This window comes from Odontesthes bonariensis, chromosome 3 (genome assembly GCF_027942865.1).
Source record: "Odontesthes bonariensis isolate fOdoBon6 chromosome 3, fOdoBon6.hap1, whole genome shotgun sequence".
Taxonomy (NCBI): Eukaryota; Metazoa; Chordata; class Actinopteri; order Atheriniformes; family Atherinopsidae; genus Odontesthes; species Odontesthes bonariensis.
Window position 1 is genome coordinate 38,829,869 of NC_134508.1, and position 14,407 is coordinate 38,844,275.

General features: G+C 41.5%; 1 protein-coding gene across 1 annotated transcript; it reads left to right on the top strand.

Moving 5' to 3' along the window:
- Positions 1-2,083: 2,083 nt before the first annotated feature.
- On the top strand, positions 2,084-3,163 carry LOC142377009 (odorant receptor 131-2-like). The gene is made up of 2 exons (XM_075460721.1): positions 2,084-2,239; positions 2,381-3,163. Exons 1-2 carry the CDS (start codon positions 2,084-2,086, stop codon positions 3,161-3,163), a joined length of 939 nt encoding a protein of 312 aa, XP_075316836.1.
- The last annotated feature ends 11,244 nt before the right edge of the window (positions 3,164-14,407 follow it).

The following is a 14,407-nucleotide window of genomic DNA, read 5'->3' on the forward strand; positions in this document are numbered from 1 at the left end:
CTTTGGTGGGAGGGGACTCTTCCAAAACTGATGCCAAGCACAGATTCTATAATAGGACAGATACGCCACTCACTGTGCATTTCCGGTTTCCAACGAGGCGATTTTGGTTGCAGTTCCACCCTCTTTCCACGTGGGGCGCCCAATTTTGGAGACCAGAATGAATGGAGTCCTATGGAGCTATTCGCCCTTTCGTGCCCTTATCTCAAGATATAATTTTTTCTCTAGTAATTCGAATGTTGTTTTCGAAAAAGGGTGTTTAGAAAATACCCATGGCTGAGTTTTAGATTTTTAGAGCCACTCATTTGCTTAAAAAAAGGATTTGAAGTGTATATGACGTCATACATAGCGGGTCGACCAGCTGTCATTAGCACAATGCTAGCGCGTTGTGGACAACAAGAAGCCAACCAGTAAGAAATCAAAGCGATATATGTACTCGTTCAGTAGATTTTTTACTTGAAACCCATGTTGAGCTCTCAGAAACTACATTCAAATCTGAGCGCTCTTGAGGAGACTTAGGTGAAACTGACCATTTGTAGCATCTAGCTCCATAGGGTCCCATTCATTCTGGTCTCCACCGACGCTCCCAGTGGAATTCTGGTGGAACTGCAGCCAAAAAGCCGGTACAATGGGGCTTAATACAGAGTGGCAAGGCTGTTCGTTATAATGGCTGTGTGCCAAGGCTGAATCAAACGAGCACTGTTCCATTGCCGCCGCCATCTTTCTTGTTGTGCTTTCGCTTGTCTATGTTCGCTTCCACTGCCCAACGTCGCACTGCTCTGTCGTCACTCCCTCAAAACCCTCTGGCCCGCCCGCGTTGATTCAAAACACATCTCTGCGTTGTGATTGGTTTAGTTGCCATCTGCCAGATTCAGGGCAGTATTTTCAAAATGACAAGTGGATCGAGGCCAGACCCAACCGCAGGCAAAACATTTTGCCGTCCAGCAGTTGGCGCTGGTTTTCCAGGCTACTGTGTTGCTCTACTTTTGGAGAATCATCGCACGCGTTGTATGTGTGAGGGGGTACTCGTGGTGTGCGAAGAAGGCTCAGGGGGTACTCAGGCCAAAAAAGGTTGGAAAACACTGATATACACTATCACACACCTGTGTCCTACAGCGCCCTCATAGGTTTCTAAGTGTAACTACACGACACAACAGTTCAGTGTTCCCGCCGGTCATGCCGCCCCCCTGTCATGCCTCTGCGCCCCCCACTTTGCAAAACACTGCATTAAGTATGTTCTTTTGATAAGTCAGGTGGTGATGCTGTTGCAGACATTTTACTAATACACAGAAATACATCACAGTGACTTCACATTCAGCAGAGCCTCTGCTCAATATAAACAGCAGTAATTCACTCATTTTATGACTGGTCGACGTTGTGTTTACTGGGATCCCGCTGAGGTAAGGAAGCCTTCCCTCTTTCCCTTCCATGTTCAAGCTGTGATGACGTGTCCTTTATTTTATTATCATCAATTTTTTTAAAAACTTTTCATGTGCTTAATCTCAAGCCTTTTTTTCTGTAATTATTGCTTTTCAAACATTTCAGCATGTGAATATACAGTTGGTAATTGAAAAAAAAGTTTACTTTCTATTTTTTTTATGTATCAAGACATAAAAAAAATCTTTTTTTTAAAGGTTTCTTGAGATGTGGCCTTTTGTTCAGTTGCTTGATAGGAAATAGGAGCAGAGAGGGAGAAGGGATGTCAAGCAGCAGCTGTAACAAAACTGCAGCCTCTGGAACCACAAAACACAATATTTTTTATGTGTATAACGTTTAAGCTCTGAACTTTATTCAAAACTGTTATTACTTGCACAACATACATCTTAAAAAGAGTTAAAGTCTAAACTTGCTGTAGTTAACTTTTATTTTCATATTGGTAATTTTTTTTGTAAAGTGTGGCAATAAGCTATCAAAGGTAAAAAGCTCAATAACCTATCTCTGCAATATTGTAGCCTGTTATTGCAGTTTTAGGAGGGGAAGATGTATGAATAATTGATCAAAGGTGAAGATAAATTGTATTTAATTCATTCTCTTTTCAGAGTTCTTTAAAAAATTCTAAAAATGTTTTCTCTAAAAGATTTGCTCCATGAATTCCTCATCCAATGACTACAACGTGTCGAGCAGTGTGACTTATCGAGACTCTGCGAGCACAGCTGTGGCCAAAAATGTGATGGTCCTGGCTCTTGGCCTCACTATTAACTACATCAATGGCACACTGATTCACACTTTCAGAAAACACCAGGTAAAAATTTACTGTAATTTTTTATGTTGTTAGTGAATATGCATTGTGGTGAAACTAGTTTTCATCATGAGTAATCTGAGGGTTGAACCAAATGGATTAACACACTTGACAAAAAAAGAGTTGTTTCTTTCTCTCTTTCAGATATTTTACGTGAATCCTCGTTACATCCTGTTCATCCATCTGGTGTCGAACGATATGATCCAGCTCACTGCAGCTATCAGCCTGTTTGTCTTAAGTTATGTTTTCTATAAGATACACACTTCCCTCTGCTGCTTCATTATTACCTTTGCTGTCTTCACCACCCTTAACACTCCCTTAAATTTAGCTGTGATGGCTGTAGAGTGTTACATAGCTGTTTGTTTACCTCTGCGACACCCTCAGCTCTGTACCATTAAAAGAACATACATTTTGATAGGTTCTATTTGGACTTTTAGTGCAGTGTCAGTTTTGCCACACATCTTCATCATTCTGGCAACAGAGCCTACACGCTTATTTTATTCCACAATATTTTGTGAGAGGGATAATTTGTTCAGACACCCAGTAAGTTTACAGAAGAGAGATGTTTCTTACCTAATTTATCTAAGTGGCGTTTGGCTCACCCTCATCTACACCTACTTCAGGATCTTCTTTGCTGCCAAAGCTGCTAATTCAGTAGATGGAAATATAAAGAAAGCCAGGAACACAGTCCTGCTTCATGGTTTCCAGCTAATGTTGAGTATGTTAACTCTTTTAGCCCCTATTTTGAAAACAGCTTTGAGGAACTGGTTCCCTAAATATTACATACAAATACTCTTTGTTTGGTACATCCTCATTCAGATTCTCCCCAGGTTTATCAGTCCAATTGTGTACGGGCTACGAGACAAGACTTTTAAACAGTACTTTAAAAAGTATCTGCTGTGTACCATGAGAAAAGGAAAAATGTAGCTTTCAGTAAAACACGTGCTGCTGTACTAGATACTGAACAATAATTAGTAGGCAAGTATGCAAAATTTAAAAAGTTAGCAAAGTCTTTCATGAATTTGATAAAACTTTTATTTTTTCAACATGTTTTTTCCCCCTTTAACTTTAATTAATTTGTTTAAACAAAATAAACACATTTCTGTAAATCTGGCATGAAACATAATTCCAAAAATAAAGTTGTAATGTAACAGTTTAGGGCTATTAAAGGCGGGGTAGGGGTTCTTTTTCTGGAACATTTTTTTACATATTGCTTGAAATACTCTTCACACCCCCATTGCAACCAATTAATTAAAAGTTTTGACACAAATATGAAAAGTTTTAGTGGCCTCTAGAACGTACAATCTAGGAAAAACAGTATCCAATCATTGTTCACAATGATTGGATACTGATGCCGTCTATCAAACTGCAATCTGCTCCTCCCTCCCCCTCCCCCTCCTCCCTTCCCCCTGTGCGCGTACCCTGCTCCGTGAACGAATTACACGTTCAGAAGCTTGGCAGGAAGCTAAACTAGAGCCAGCTTGGCTAGCACCTAGCATTATTAAACGTATAGTTATCATATACTAAATACTAAATACGGCAACGAGCGATGCTTGCTGTCAGAACAGCGCTCGTGCACCTTCGTGCTCGTGCGCGTTCATGTACTCTAGAGGCATGCCTGCGGGGGGAAAGTGAACAAAAGGGTTGGGACTTTTTACCTGTGTATTTTCAAAATGCAGCTTCGCTGGACTCAAAATCCAGGATCTCCTACCCTACCTTTAATTATATAAATAAATTAATAAAGCTTTTGCAATCAAGATAGCAACAAGTGTGTTTGGCACAAAAGTAGTATCCAAGAATGGCTGCATCTTTGATGGGCAGAGTATTACTTTGATTTGTCAAATACATAAGAAAATCATTGATCTGTTTAAAGTCAATGTATCTCAAGGAAAGATGGGAGGACATCTACACATTTCTCCCTCTGCAGTGAATAATATCAAACAATTCAAAGAATACGGTGTAAATGTTGTGAATAAAGGGTGAGGGTGTAAGCCTAAGCTCGACAACCAATGATGTGGCATCTGAAGGATCAATAACTGCAATTCCTTCATAACTGGTATGATCCATGGGAAGAAATACTTAAGAAAACGTTTTTCAAGCAATGCAATACATATTTTAGACTTCCCTGGGATCTAAAGCATCATCACACATCAAGAAAAAAAGGGGATATTACCTCTTTGATGGCAGCATTAATGCATGTTGTCAGTAAAATTGCAGGTTTCTCTGGACAATTAATTAATTAGGTTGCAAAGAATTGGGTTAAAATCAGATTTATTCAGACATATATCTAGCTTGTTTATCCTTTGTTTCAAGTGCCTTGAGATACATACGTATGTTGTGAATTGGCACTATATAAACATGATTTAACTGAATGCAAGACAACATATTTTCCTCGGACATCCATGCATTTTTCAGCAATACAATACAACCCATACATTCTGCACACATTAGAAAAGCATGGCTGTGGAAGAGGAGGATGCAGGTACTCAACTGGCCAGCTTGTAGTACCTCACCTGTCTGCAACATAGAATTCAACAATAACCCTGTACAGTTGCATAACTTCAGATGTGTTTGAAGTAAGAATGGGACTAAATGGTAAGGTAAAATAAAAAAAGAATCAGTGATTTTTTGATTGCAGTATTTGTGTTTTGTGGTCTGATTGATTAGTATTCACTTTCTTTTTAGAAACAAACAGACACTGTGTGCTCTTGACCAAAAACAGAAAAGACCACACAGACTGTTATAATAACCAAAAACAACAGAAGATGAGACTTTTCCAAACTGTCAATCATGCGAGCGTATTGTGGAACTCAGACATGAAACCAAAAAGGAATATTTGGTGGACACTTGAAATTCCGTAGCATTGTCTCAAAGACTGAACAAATAGAACACTTACTGACTAGCTCTAATTTGGACTATCTGTGCCTGACTGAGACTTGGTTGTGTCCTACTACCCCATTATCTGTGTTTAAGGTTCCAGGTTATAGAGTCTACAGAGGAGACAGGGAAAGAGGTAAAGGGGGAGGTGTTTTAATATACGTTAAAGAAAACATCCAGAGTAAAGTTAGATTTAGGAAACCATGCATTAGAATGTGTTGGAGTAACTATTACGCTCTCCTCTGAAATGTCTTTTATATGGAAGCAAATCGTGATCAAAATTCAAATTCAAATGCATTTGCAGAAATGCTTTTTCATATTAAGAATGTGGCTGCATTATTTGACTCATAAATAAAATTACTAATCAATCATCCTATTGCATTTGCATTTTCTTCTTCAAGACTGCACATTCTATGCCATGATCAAAAAGAAAACAAAGCGGACATTGCTTTTTCGTTTTCGTGGTCTGCATGCAAAATACTGCCCACAATTCGAAAACGAAAACGGATTCTGAGCGGCGCAGGACAGTGACGTCACGCCTGCTGACCGTGCTACCCATCATGTACGGTAGGGGGCGGTGTGCTCATTTGCATTACATTGCAAATGCGCCGGGAAATAGATTGGGAAAATTACCAGGGTTTTTTAGGAGGACGCCTCACTGATGACTGGAGCAACTCAAAAAATGACTAAAACCGTTGCAGACATCTTGAGGGAAGCTGCTGCTGCTTTGGAACACACGTTCCTTCGTCCAACACATCAGTGTCAACACCAATGTCAGCACCTTCTGCTCCTGAGCGCCATAACAATGCTCGAGGTAAGATTTTAGCAAGAAAAGCTAGCAAAATAACATGCATGATCGATTTATTTTGATGTCGTTACGAGATAGGCCTACACTGTTTTTGAGTGTTAGGGCCCGCCAGCCAAGCATCAGTGATTTTTTTATTGAACTTACAGTTACAGACTTACAGTAGGATCGAAAGTTCACAGTAAGCATCTATCTGTTTAAACAACTAGTCAACAAGAGCATATTGTGGCGCGTTTAATTAAGCACACCTTCGAGTGCAATAATGCGTTTATACAACAACCACCAATAAAAATTTTTTATACATAATCAAAATGTATCCATAATGCATGCATTAATATTTTAACCAAAAAGTATCTATATATTGATCAAAGGAACTGTTTATCTCACCATTTATGTTTGTATGTTTATGTATAACAACACTTTATCTTCTTTTTTTTCATTCTGTTTCTTCTTTTTAACACATTCAAAATAAAGTTCAATTCAGTTCATTATCTTCTGCTTTTCCCCCCATATTTCTTCCAGCTGAGGTTTTGAGGCTGTTCAGTCCGTACCCTGCACGAGGTGTATGTTTACGGAAGTCAACCTCACCAGCCACCATGACCAAAAAATTTGAAAAGACCACGTAAACTCATGCTTTCTTCTGCCTAGCTAGAAGAAAGGACAGTGAGGTCCCAACCCCTGCAGCAAAAAGGGCACTTGAAAGGGCAGGTTTAGGCCCAATCCCAATTCCCCCCTTGGCCCTACCCCTTACCCCTTCCCCTCCGTTTTGCGCGTTCACGTGTAGAGGTAGTGTTGTCCCAATACTCTTCCAAAGCCCTTCCCCTTAGCCCTACCCCTCCGTTGTAGCCCTTGAAACGGAGGGGTTCGGCCAGGCAGACTCCGTTTGAAAGGGTATGATATATTTCCCAGAATACAACGCGACTACAGGGAGATCGCGAGTCTTTTTAAAAATGGCAGAAGCAAAGAGAGCACTACACAAATGTAAGTTCTTCTATTTTTTTTGCCATAATTTAACTGTTTTAATCATTTTAGGTTGTGATAACTGGTGTATTGTGTGAGTTTAAAGTGGTGGCAATGTGTAGTTGTTTTCTGCTATAAACGCACATGGGAAAAGTCGCTATTTTACATGGAGTAATCGGTCAATGCATGTGAAGGTGCTGTGAAAGAGTTGTCGTTTTTTAAATTGTAACACGAGTATTTACAAGCAATGTAGTTGGTTAACCATAGATAAGTTCCTTTTGAGTTATGTGAGCGTCATTTCGCTACCTATTATCACAAGTATTCATATACGTGACTGATTCACAGGGACTCAAGCACAAACAAAGAGCCTGATCAGGTTTAGCGCCGAAAACGAAGATCTGTTTCTAAAGTCATCCCCATCCCCAAAAAGAAGTAGGAAGTCCAATCCCATAATGGATTACCTGATACAGGAGAGCCTGAAGGAGCAGAAGCGCCACGAGCAGAAAACGGAGCGCTTTTTAGCTCGGTTTGAGCGCATGATAGACAAACTTTACGGTGAGTTGATGCGCCATGCACCTATTGTACACACAGCCACCACTACCGCATTCTGAAACACCTTTTTTTAATTTTTTACAATGGATGACAGTGCATGGTATAATGTCATATCGTGTCTTGTTCCCCCAGAACATCACTGAGCCCAGCACCTCCGATGCGCCCTCCGCTGTTCCTGCTCCTCCGGTCATCTCGTTCTTGATGATTGCACTGTTGCCCGTTTATATTCATACTGTTTATATTCATACTGTTTATATTCATACAGTTTATTGTCCATATTTGCACCACACACTTTACAGCAGACACTTTAAGCTGTTATTTCTGAAAATAAGCTGCCTTACCAGTCTGTAATGTCAGCCTAATAAAAGAAATTAAGGACAAAAGGTTTGTGAGCATGATTATCACATCAACATCATATGAACGACTGGAACGGATATTGGTATGAAGAGATTTATTATACAAGGGATAACAAAAAAAATTGGGGTACATGTTGTGGTCCAATGGGCAATAATTTGTAGGATGACCCGTCTGCTGGAAAGAAAAACATGGAAAGATCAGGCTTTTATCCTCCCAAACCAACACATTGATAGCACACACAATGCAGTGCATTTATTTAAGTCATCAAATCTGAACCTGGTACAAAGAAAACCGCTTCAAAAACGCATTGTTTATTCCAAACGGAACGAGGCGAGTAACAAAGGCTAAACGTTAGCTTATGCTTTCAGCTAGGTTAGCCAGGTTAGGATACTACTCCAGTCAATAAATCAGCAAGTCCAACGAGACAAGCAAATTGTTTCTATATTACACGATATCACAAATGTACAGTTAGAAGCACTTTCAAACACACACACACACACACACAATCATTTTCACACGCCGGCTCTGGAAGCTACCAGCTGCTCACTCACAAGCGTTATTTGTATTAATTTCTTATTGTACATACCGTAACAAGATCCAGCAATGCTCCCAGATGTCGAAGACGCCTTCGCCTGATGGCACTCCGTCGATTCGACGCAGATATTTCTAAAAATATCCGAATAGCCCAGGACAGCGCGAACACCACAGCACCGGTCATGTTTGTTTACTTCTGGCTAAAGCTGTCGCTTTTGGTTACGTAACAACTGACGGCGCGGACTTATTACGTTCGTGAGTGTGAAGTGCTGTCCCAATTCGAAGGGGTGACATTCCTAGCCCTTCGCCTACCCCTACGTTTGAAGGGGCGAGGGGTAGGGGCGAGGGGTAGGCGAAGGGGTAGAAAATAGAATTGGGATTGGGCCTTAGAGGAAAGGAAAGTCACATTCCCAGGTAGGTGTACAAGTATGTATTACATAATGTCAAGTGGTAAGGCACTAGGGCTGTCACTTTTTCGAAAAATCAAGTTCGAACGATTATCGAATGTTGATGCTGGGGTGGGGTGGGGTGGTGGTGGTGGGGGGGAGGGGTCTTAGCGTCTTTCAACAGCGGCCCGCTATACGGACCGGCCTCGGACTGTTGTTTGAAACAAAGTAGACAAAATTAAGACTAAATTAACTAAATGTAGAAAGCAATTAAAGTGTAAGTGCCAGAGGGTTAATGACATTTAGACCAATTCTGGCCATCAGTCAGTAAGACCAATGCCTCAGCTGTGATACTTAAAATTTCAAAGATTGGTCAGCTAGCTAATTTTAGGGCACCATGTTGTTGTATTAAAGCTCAAATGTTTACATTTTTATCCCCAAGCCGGTTATAATACTGTTTTGTTTTTCCTCAGATAAATACTGTGGTGCATCTGACTTTTCCGATCACCTAGAGTTGAACTTTCCACAGCTAAAGCACTGTGGTGGGCAGTGGCGTAACTATCGGTAAGCAGAGGCGGCAGTTGCTTACGGGCCCACGTCCTGCTAGGGGCCCTGAGCCCTCCATCACTGACATCTAGTGGGCGGGGCGGGCCCCCAACGTAATGGAGAGATTATCTTTCACAGTGATGTTTCACAATGCAGAATTTTCTTACTATGCCACCAAACGCTCAATGTAGATTATCGGACCCTATTTATAGAACATTGCCAGACTCCACCATGACGGTGGTACCAAAGCGGTGGTACTTTTAATTACTATATATGTATAGTTCATTGGACGGGTGGTAAAAAATACACACATAAATATGTTTCAAACAGCAATAAATATCTTGAAAGAGCGACACATTTTTAGTATTTTAGTTTTTATACTGCGATTTGGAATTATGGGAAATGATGAACGTGCGTGCAGCGTGCAAGACGTGAGACGTCAAGTTAGACAAACCGTTACTTTCATTGTGTTAGCAATGGAGACCAAGAAGAAACACTTAAGTGGATTCCAGAAAAGAAAAAGGAAAGAAGAGCAGCTGGAAGAGCGGAAAAAACTTCCGAAAATAAGCACGTTCTTTCAGAGGACCAGAGAGGGAGATGAGGAGGTTGCTGCTACCAGCCCAGCGAGTAAAGATTGCGACGTGGGTGAGGAGAGGGGCAGTGAACTCCTAGCTAGTTCGGTGGCTTGTTGTGCTAACAGTAGGGGGTCTGACTCTGACAGTGCGCTTACAGATGTTGAAAACCTGGGCGTTTCAACATCGAGGGAATACCCAACTGACATGGGGCATTTCCCCGACAGTCTTGATGCAGACGTGAAACGTTTTATAGTGTCTATGGGGTCATGTAAGCCAACTGGTCCTTTCCCACGGGACCCTGAACAGGAGAACCGCTGCTTTGCTGCATCGTTCTACATTAGCAAAAGTTCGTCTGGATTGGAGATACAGGGAAAATGGCTATGCTACTCTCAGATGCTAGACGTAGCATACTGTGAGCCCTGCTGGCTTTTTGCAAAGCACACTTAGAAAACAAATACCTGGCGCAATTTGTCGAGGAAAATTCAACAACACAAGACTTCTACTGCACATACAGCTGCATGTGTGATCTATGACAATTGGCGTCATGACAAAGTCATGGATAAGGAAACGGAGAGGAATATACTTCAGGAAGCAAGCTTTTGGAGACAGGTAATAGACCGAGTGATTAATGTTACCCTCACATTAGCCATGAACAACATCCCCTTTAGAGGGCATAGGGAAAACATTGGTGAAGCCAATAATGGCATCTTCCTTTCCATCATCGAGCTCTTGGCAAAATATGACCCAGTGCTACAAGAACTGATTAGCCGTCCTGCTCGCTCGATCAAGTACTTAAGCCCTCTGATACAAAACGAGCTGATCGAACTCCTGGCCAAACGTGTACAGAAAGACATTCTAGATGAATTGCGCTCATCTGCATTCTTCTCAGTGATAATGGACAACACAAGACGTGGCTAAAGTGGACCAGATGAGCCAAATTTTCAGATATGTCGTTATTGAGCGAGATAGCCGCGGGGTTGCCACTGATGTTGCAATCAAAGAGTCTTTTGTTGGCTTTCGTGAAGTTACCGACTCATCCACCAGTGAACTAACCAAGGAGATAATCACATCTGTGGAGGAGAGCGGACTGGACCTCTCCAAGTGCAGAGGGCAAGGGTACGATGGTGCCGCTAATACAGTCCCCTCCAAAAGTATTGGAACAGCAAGGCAAATTCCCTTGTTTTTGTTGTTCACTGAAGACATTTGGGTTTAAGATCAAATGATGAGTATGAGACAAGTGTTCAGAATGTCAGCTTTTATTTCCTGGTATTTACATCTAGATGTGTTAAACAACTTAGGATATATCACCATTTGTATTACACCACAGCATTTTTAGGTGAGCAAAAGTAAAGGAACAAATAATCTTAAAGTAAATAACATTTAATATTTGGTGGCATAGCCCTTGATTGCAATAACTGACTCAAGCCTGCGACCCATCGACATCACCAAACTGTTACATTCTTCCTTTGTGATGCTATTCCAGGCTTTTACCGCAGCTTCTTTCAGTTCTTGTTTGTTTCGGGGGGTTTCCCCCTTCAGTCTCCTCTTCAGGAGGTGAAATGCATGCTCTATCGGGTTAAGGTCAGGTGATTGACTTGGCCAGTCTAAAACCTTCCAGTTTTTCCCCCTGATAAAGTCCTTTGTTTTATTGGTAGTGTGCTTTGGGTCATTGTCCTACTGCATGATAAAATTCCTCCCGATTAGTTTGGATGCATTTCTCCATAAATTGACGGACAAAATGTTTCTATACACTTCGGAATTCATTCTGCTGCTACCATCATCAGTTACATCATCAATAAATATTAATGAGCCTGTTCCAGAAGCGGCCATGCATGCCCAAGCCATGACATTACCTCCATCATGCTTCAGGATCATAAGCAGTTCCTCTTAGCTCTCTGGTCTTCATGTTGGTTTATCCTCTTTAACAAGAAACTCAGTCTTTATAGGTTTAAACATGCAGAGCTATTTAATGTTTGAATAATCAACCTTAAAGGCAACACCAGGTCAACAAGAAACACCTGTCAGTCACATGTTCCAATAGTTTTGCTCACTTGAAAAATGAGTAGGTTCAAAGAAAGGGTGGTATGTCCTGAGTTGTTTAACACATCTAGATGTAAATACCAGGAAATAAAAGCTGACATTCTGAACACTTGTCTCATTCTCATCTTTTGATCTTAAACCCAAATGTCTTCAGTGAACAACAAAAACAAGGGAATTTGCCTTGCTGTTCCAATACTTTTGGAGGGGACTGTATGTGCGGCATATACAGTGGTGTTCAGGCAAGAATAGCTGAGAAAGAGTCAACTGCCGTGTATGTGCATTGCGCCTCACACAACCTGAATCTCATCCTAAATGATGCCGTGAGGATTCAGAAAGTGAGACAATTTTATGACATTGTGGAGCGTATTTATATGTTCTTTGGACACAGTATAAAGAGATGGGCAATGCTCACAAATGAAGATCAGAGTGAGGCAACAGAAAACGGCTCCAACATCACATTGAAGAAATTGTGTCCCACCAGATGGGCATCTCGCTACGATGCAGTGAGTGCTCTGCGCTACAGATACGAGGACGTGATGAAGGCACTGACAAAAATAGCGCTAACGAGCCAAAAGAAGGACGACCGGGACGAAGCAACATCACTGAGGCGCTTAATTGAGAAGTTCTCCTTTGTGTGTCTCGTTGTCCTCCAAAGCAAAATCTTGGAGCGGACGAATGTAGTGTCTAAGCTTTTACAGTCAAAAGAAACTGACCTGTCCTCAGCAGTCCAGCTATTGGACTTCGCTATCGCAGACCTGTCTGCTTACCGCGAGCACTTTGAAGATTCCAAACAGGCAGCACAGGGCCTCTCGGAGAAGTGGGGAGTAAACAAAGCATTTGAGAACACTCGGTTGAGAAAGGTGAAAGCGCATTTTGATGAACTGTGTCAAGACGAACGCCTTGCAGATGCCGAGTCTTACTTTCGAGTGCATGTGTTTAATGCATGTCTCGATATTGTCATCTCTCAGTTGACCCAGCGATTCACTGGTTTGCGATCAACAGCAGAACATTTCAAAGCCATAGGCCTACAGCCTGTGACACTGTGCACCGCCACAGACGACGAACTGTTTCTGCAAGCAAGCAAACTGGTGGACATCTACAGAGATGACATAACGGCAGATTTCCCCATTCAGCTGCTGTCATTCCGTGCTTGTCTAAAACGACGCATTTTTCAAATTAAGACAGTGCGAGAATTGACGAAGATGCTTCTCGTTGAGAACAGCTGCATCACATCAAGTTTTGGAGAAGTTTGCACAGTTCTCATGATCTTCCTCACAATCCCAGTAACAGTGGCCTCTGCAGAGCGTTCCTTTTCCAAACTGAAACTAATCAAAAACTACCTGAGGAGCTCAATGGGACAGAGTCGTCTCTCTGGACTCGCCATACTGTCAATTGAGAATGCCCGTGCGCGTCAGCTGGATGTACAGGATATTATTGAAGAGTTTGCGCAGAGGAAGGCACGGAAGATGCATCTATGATGTGAGTAAAAACTTTATTTATCTTAAAATAGTCATGTATTAAGCCTAATTGTTGGGTTGTGTTTATTCTGACCTGAGAGTGTGTTTATTATGGTCCGCCGTCACCTATGCGTTTTCATTAATTTGGTGCGCCGTCACCATTTTTCTGTGTGTATGTTGAGTTTATTGGGTGTTTATTCTTGCCTAAGAGCACAGTGTGCGTTTATTATGATGCGGTGTAATCGATGTGTAGGCTAGGCCTATTTGTTTTCATGGACGTGGTGCGCCGTCACCAATGGTTCCATTCAAGGTGCGCCGTCACTATTTTTCCATGTGTGTGATGTGTGATCAGAAACTACTGAGAATTGCATAATTGTATGTTCTTGGCCTATTTATGGAACTGTCGCCCTATCCTGGACCTTTATCACATGTTGTACGGAATATAGGGCCCACATTGACAATGTTGCTTACGGGCCTATTGTTGTGTCGTTACGCCACTGGTGGTGGGTTTCAACTCCTGCGGAGCCGGGGCTCTACAAGGTCCAAGATCTTGGAAATCATTCCTTGCTCACAGGATGGGTATACTCCAGAGGGCCTGTGCAACAAAGAACTTGGAGTGGGGGCAGCTTTGATTTACATAAGGCCTCTCCAAAAAGATATTGACCTGCAGGTAATAATTTGTTTAGTATTATATATTTTTAGTAGTATATAGTATTTGATTCTTTAGAGTATGATATAGATAGAGATGATAGAATATTGACAAGGAATTTCCCAGCCAGTAACCCTCACAACTGAGATATGTCTGTATAAAATCCACCAAGCTCTAATGTAAAGAGAGATGTTTGATTGCTTGATGCATATTTATGTTACTATTGTCTCATTTATGCTAGGATCCTCCCAGGATGACCCTCACTCCTCAAACAACTGGGCCAATGGTGGAATGCGTCTACTGTGCAGAGATATTTAGCTTCTCTGAGATTCAAGGCCACAATGATTGTTGTGAGAAGTGAGACATATTTCTTGTTTATACAAGTCCTACACATATTTTATTATCCTAAAACATCACTTGACACCATTTTTTT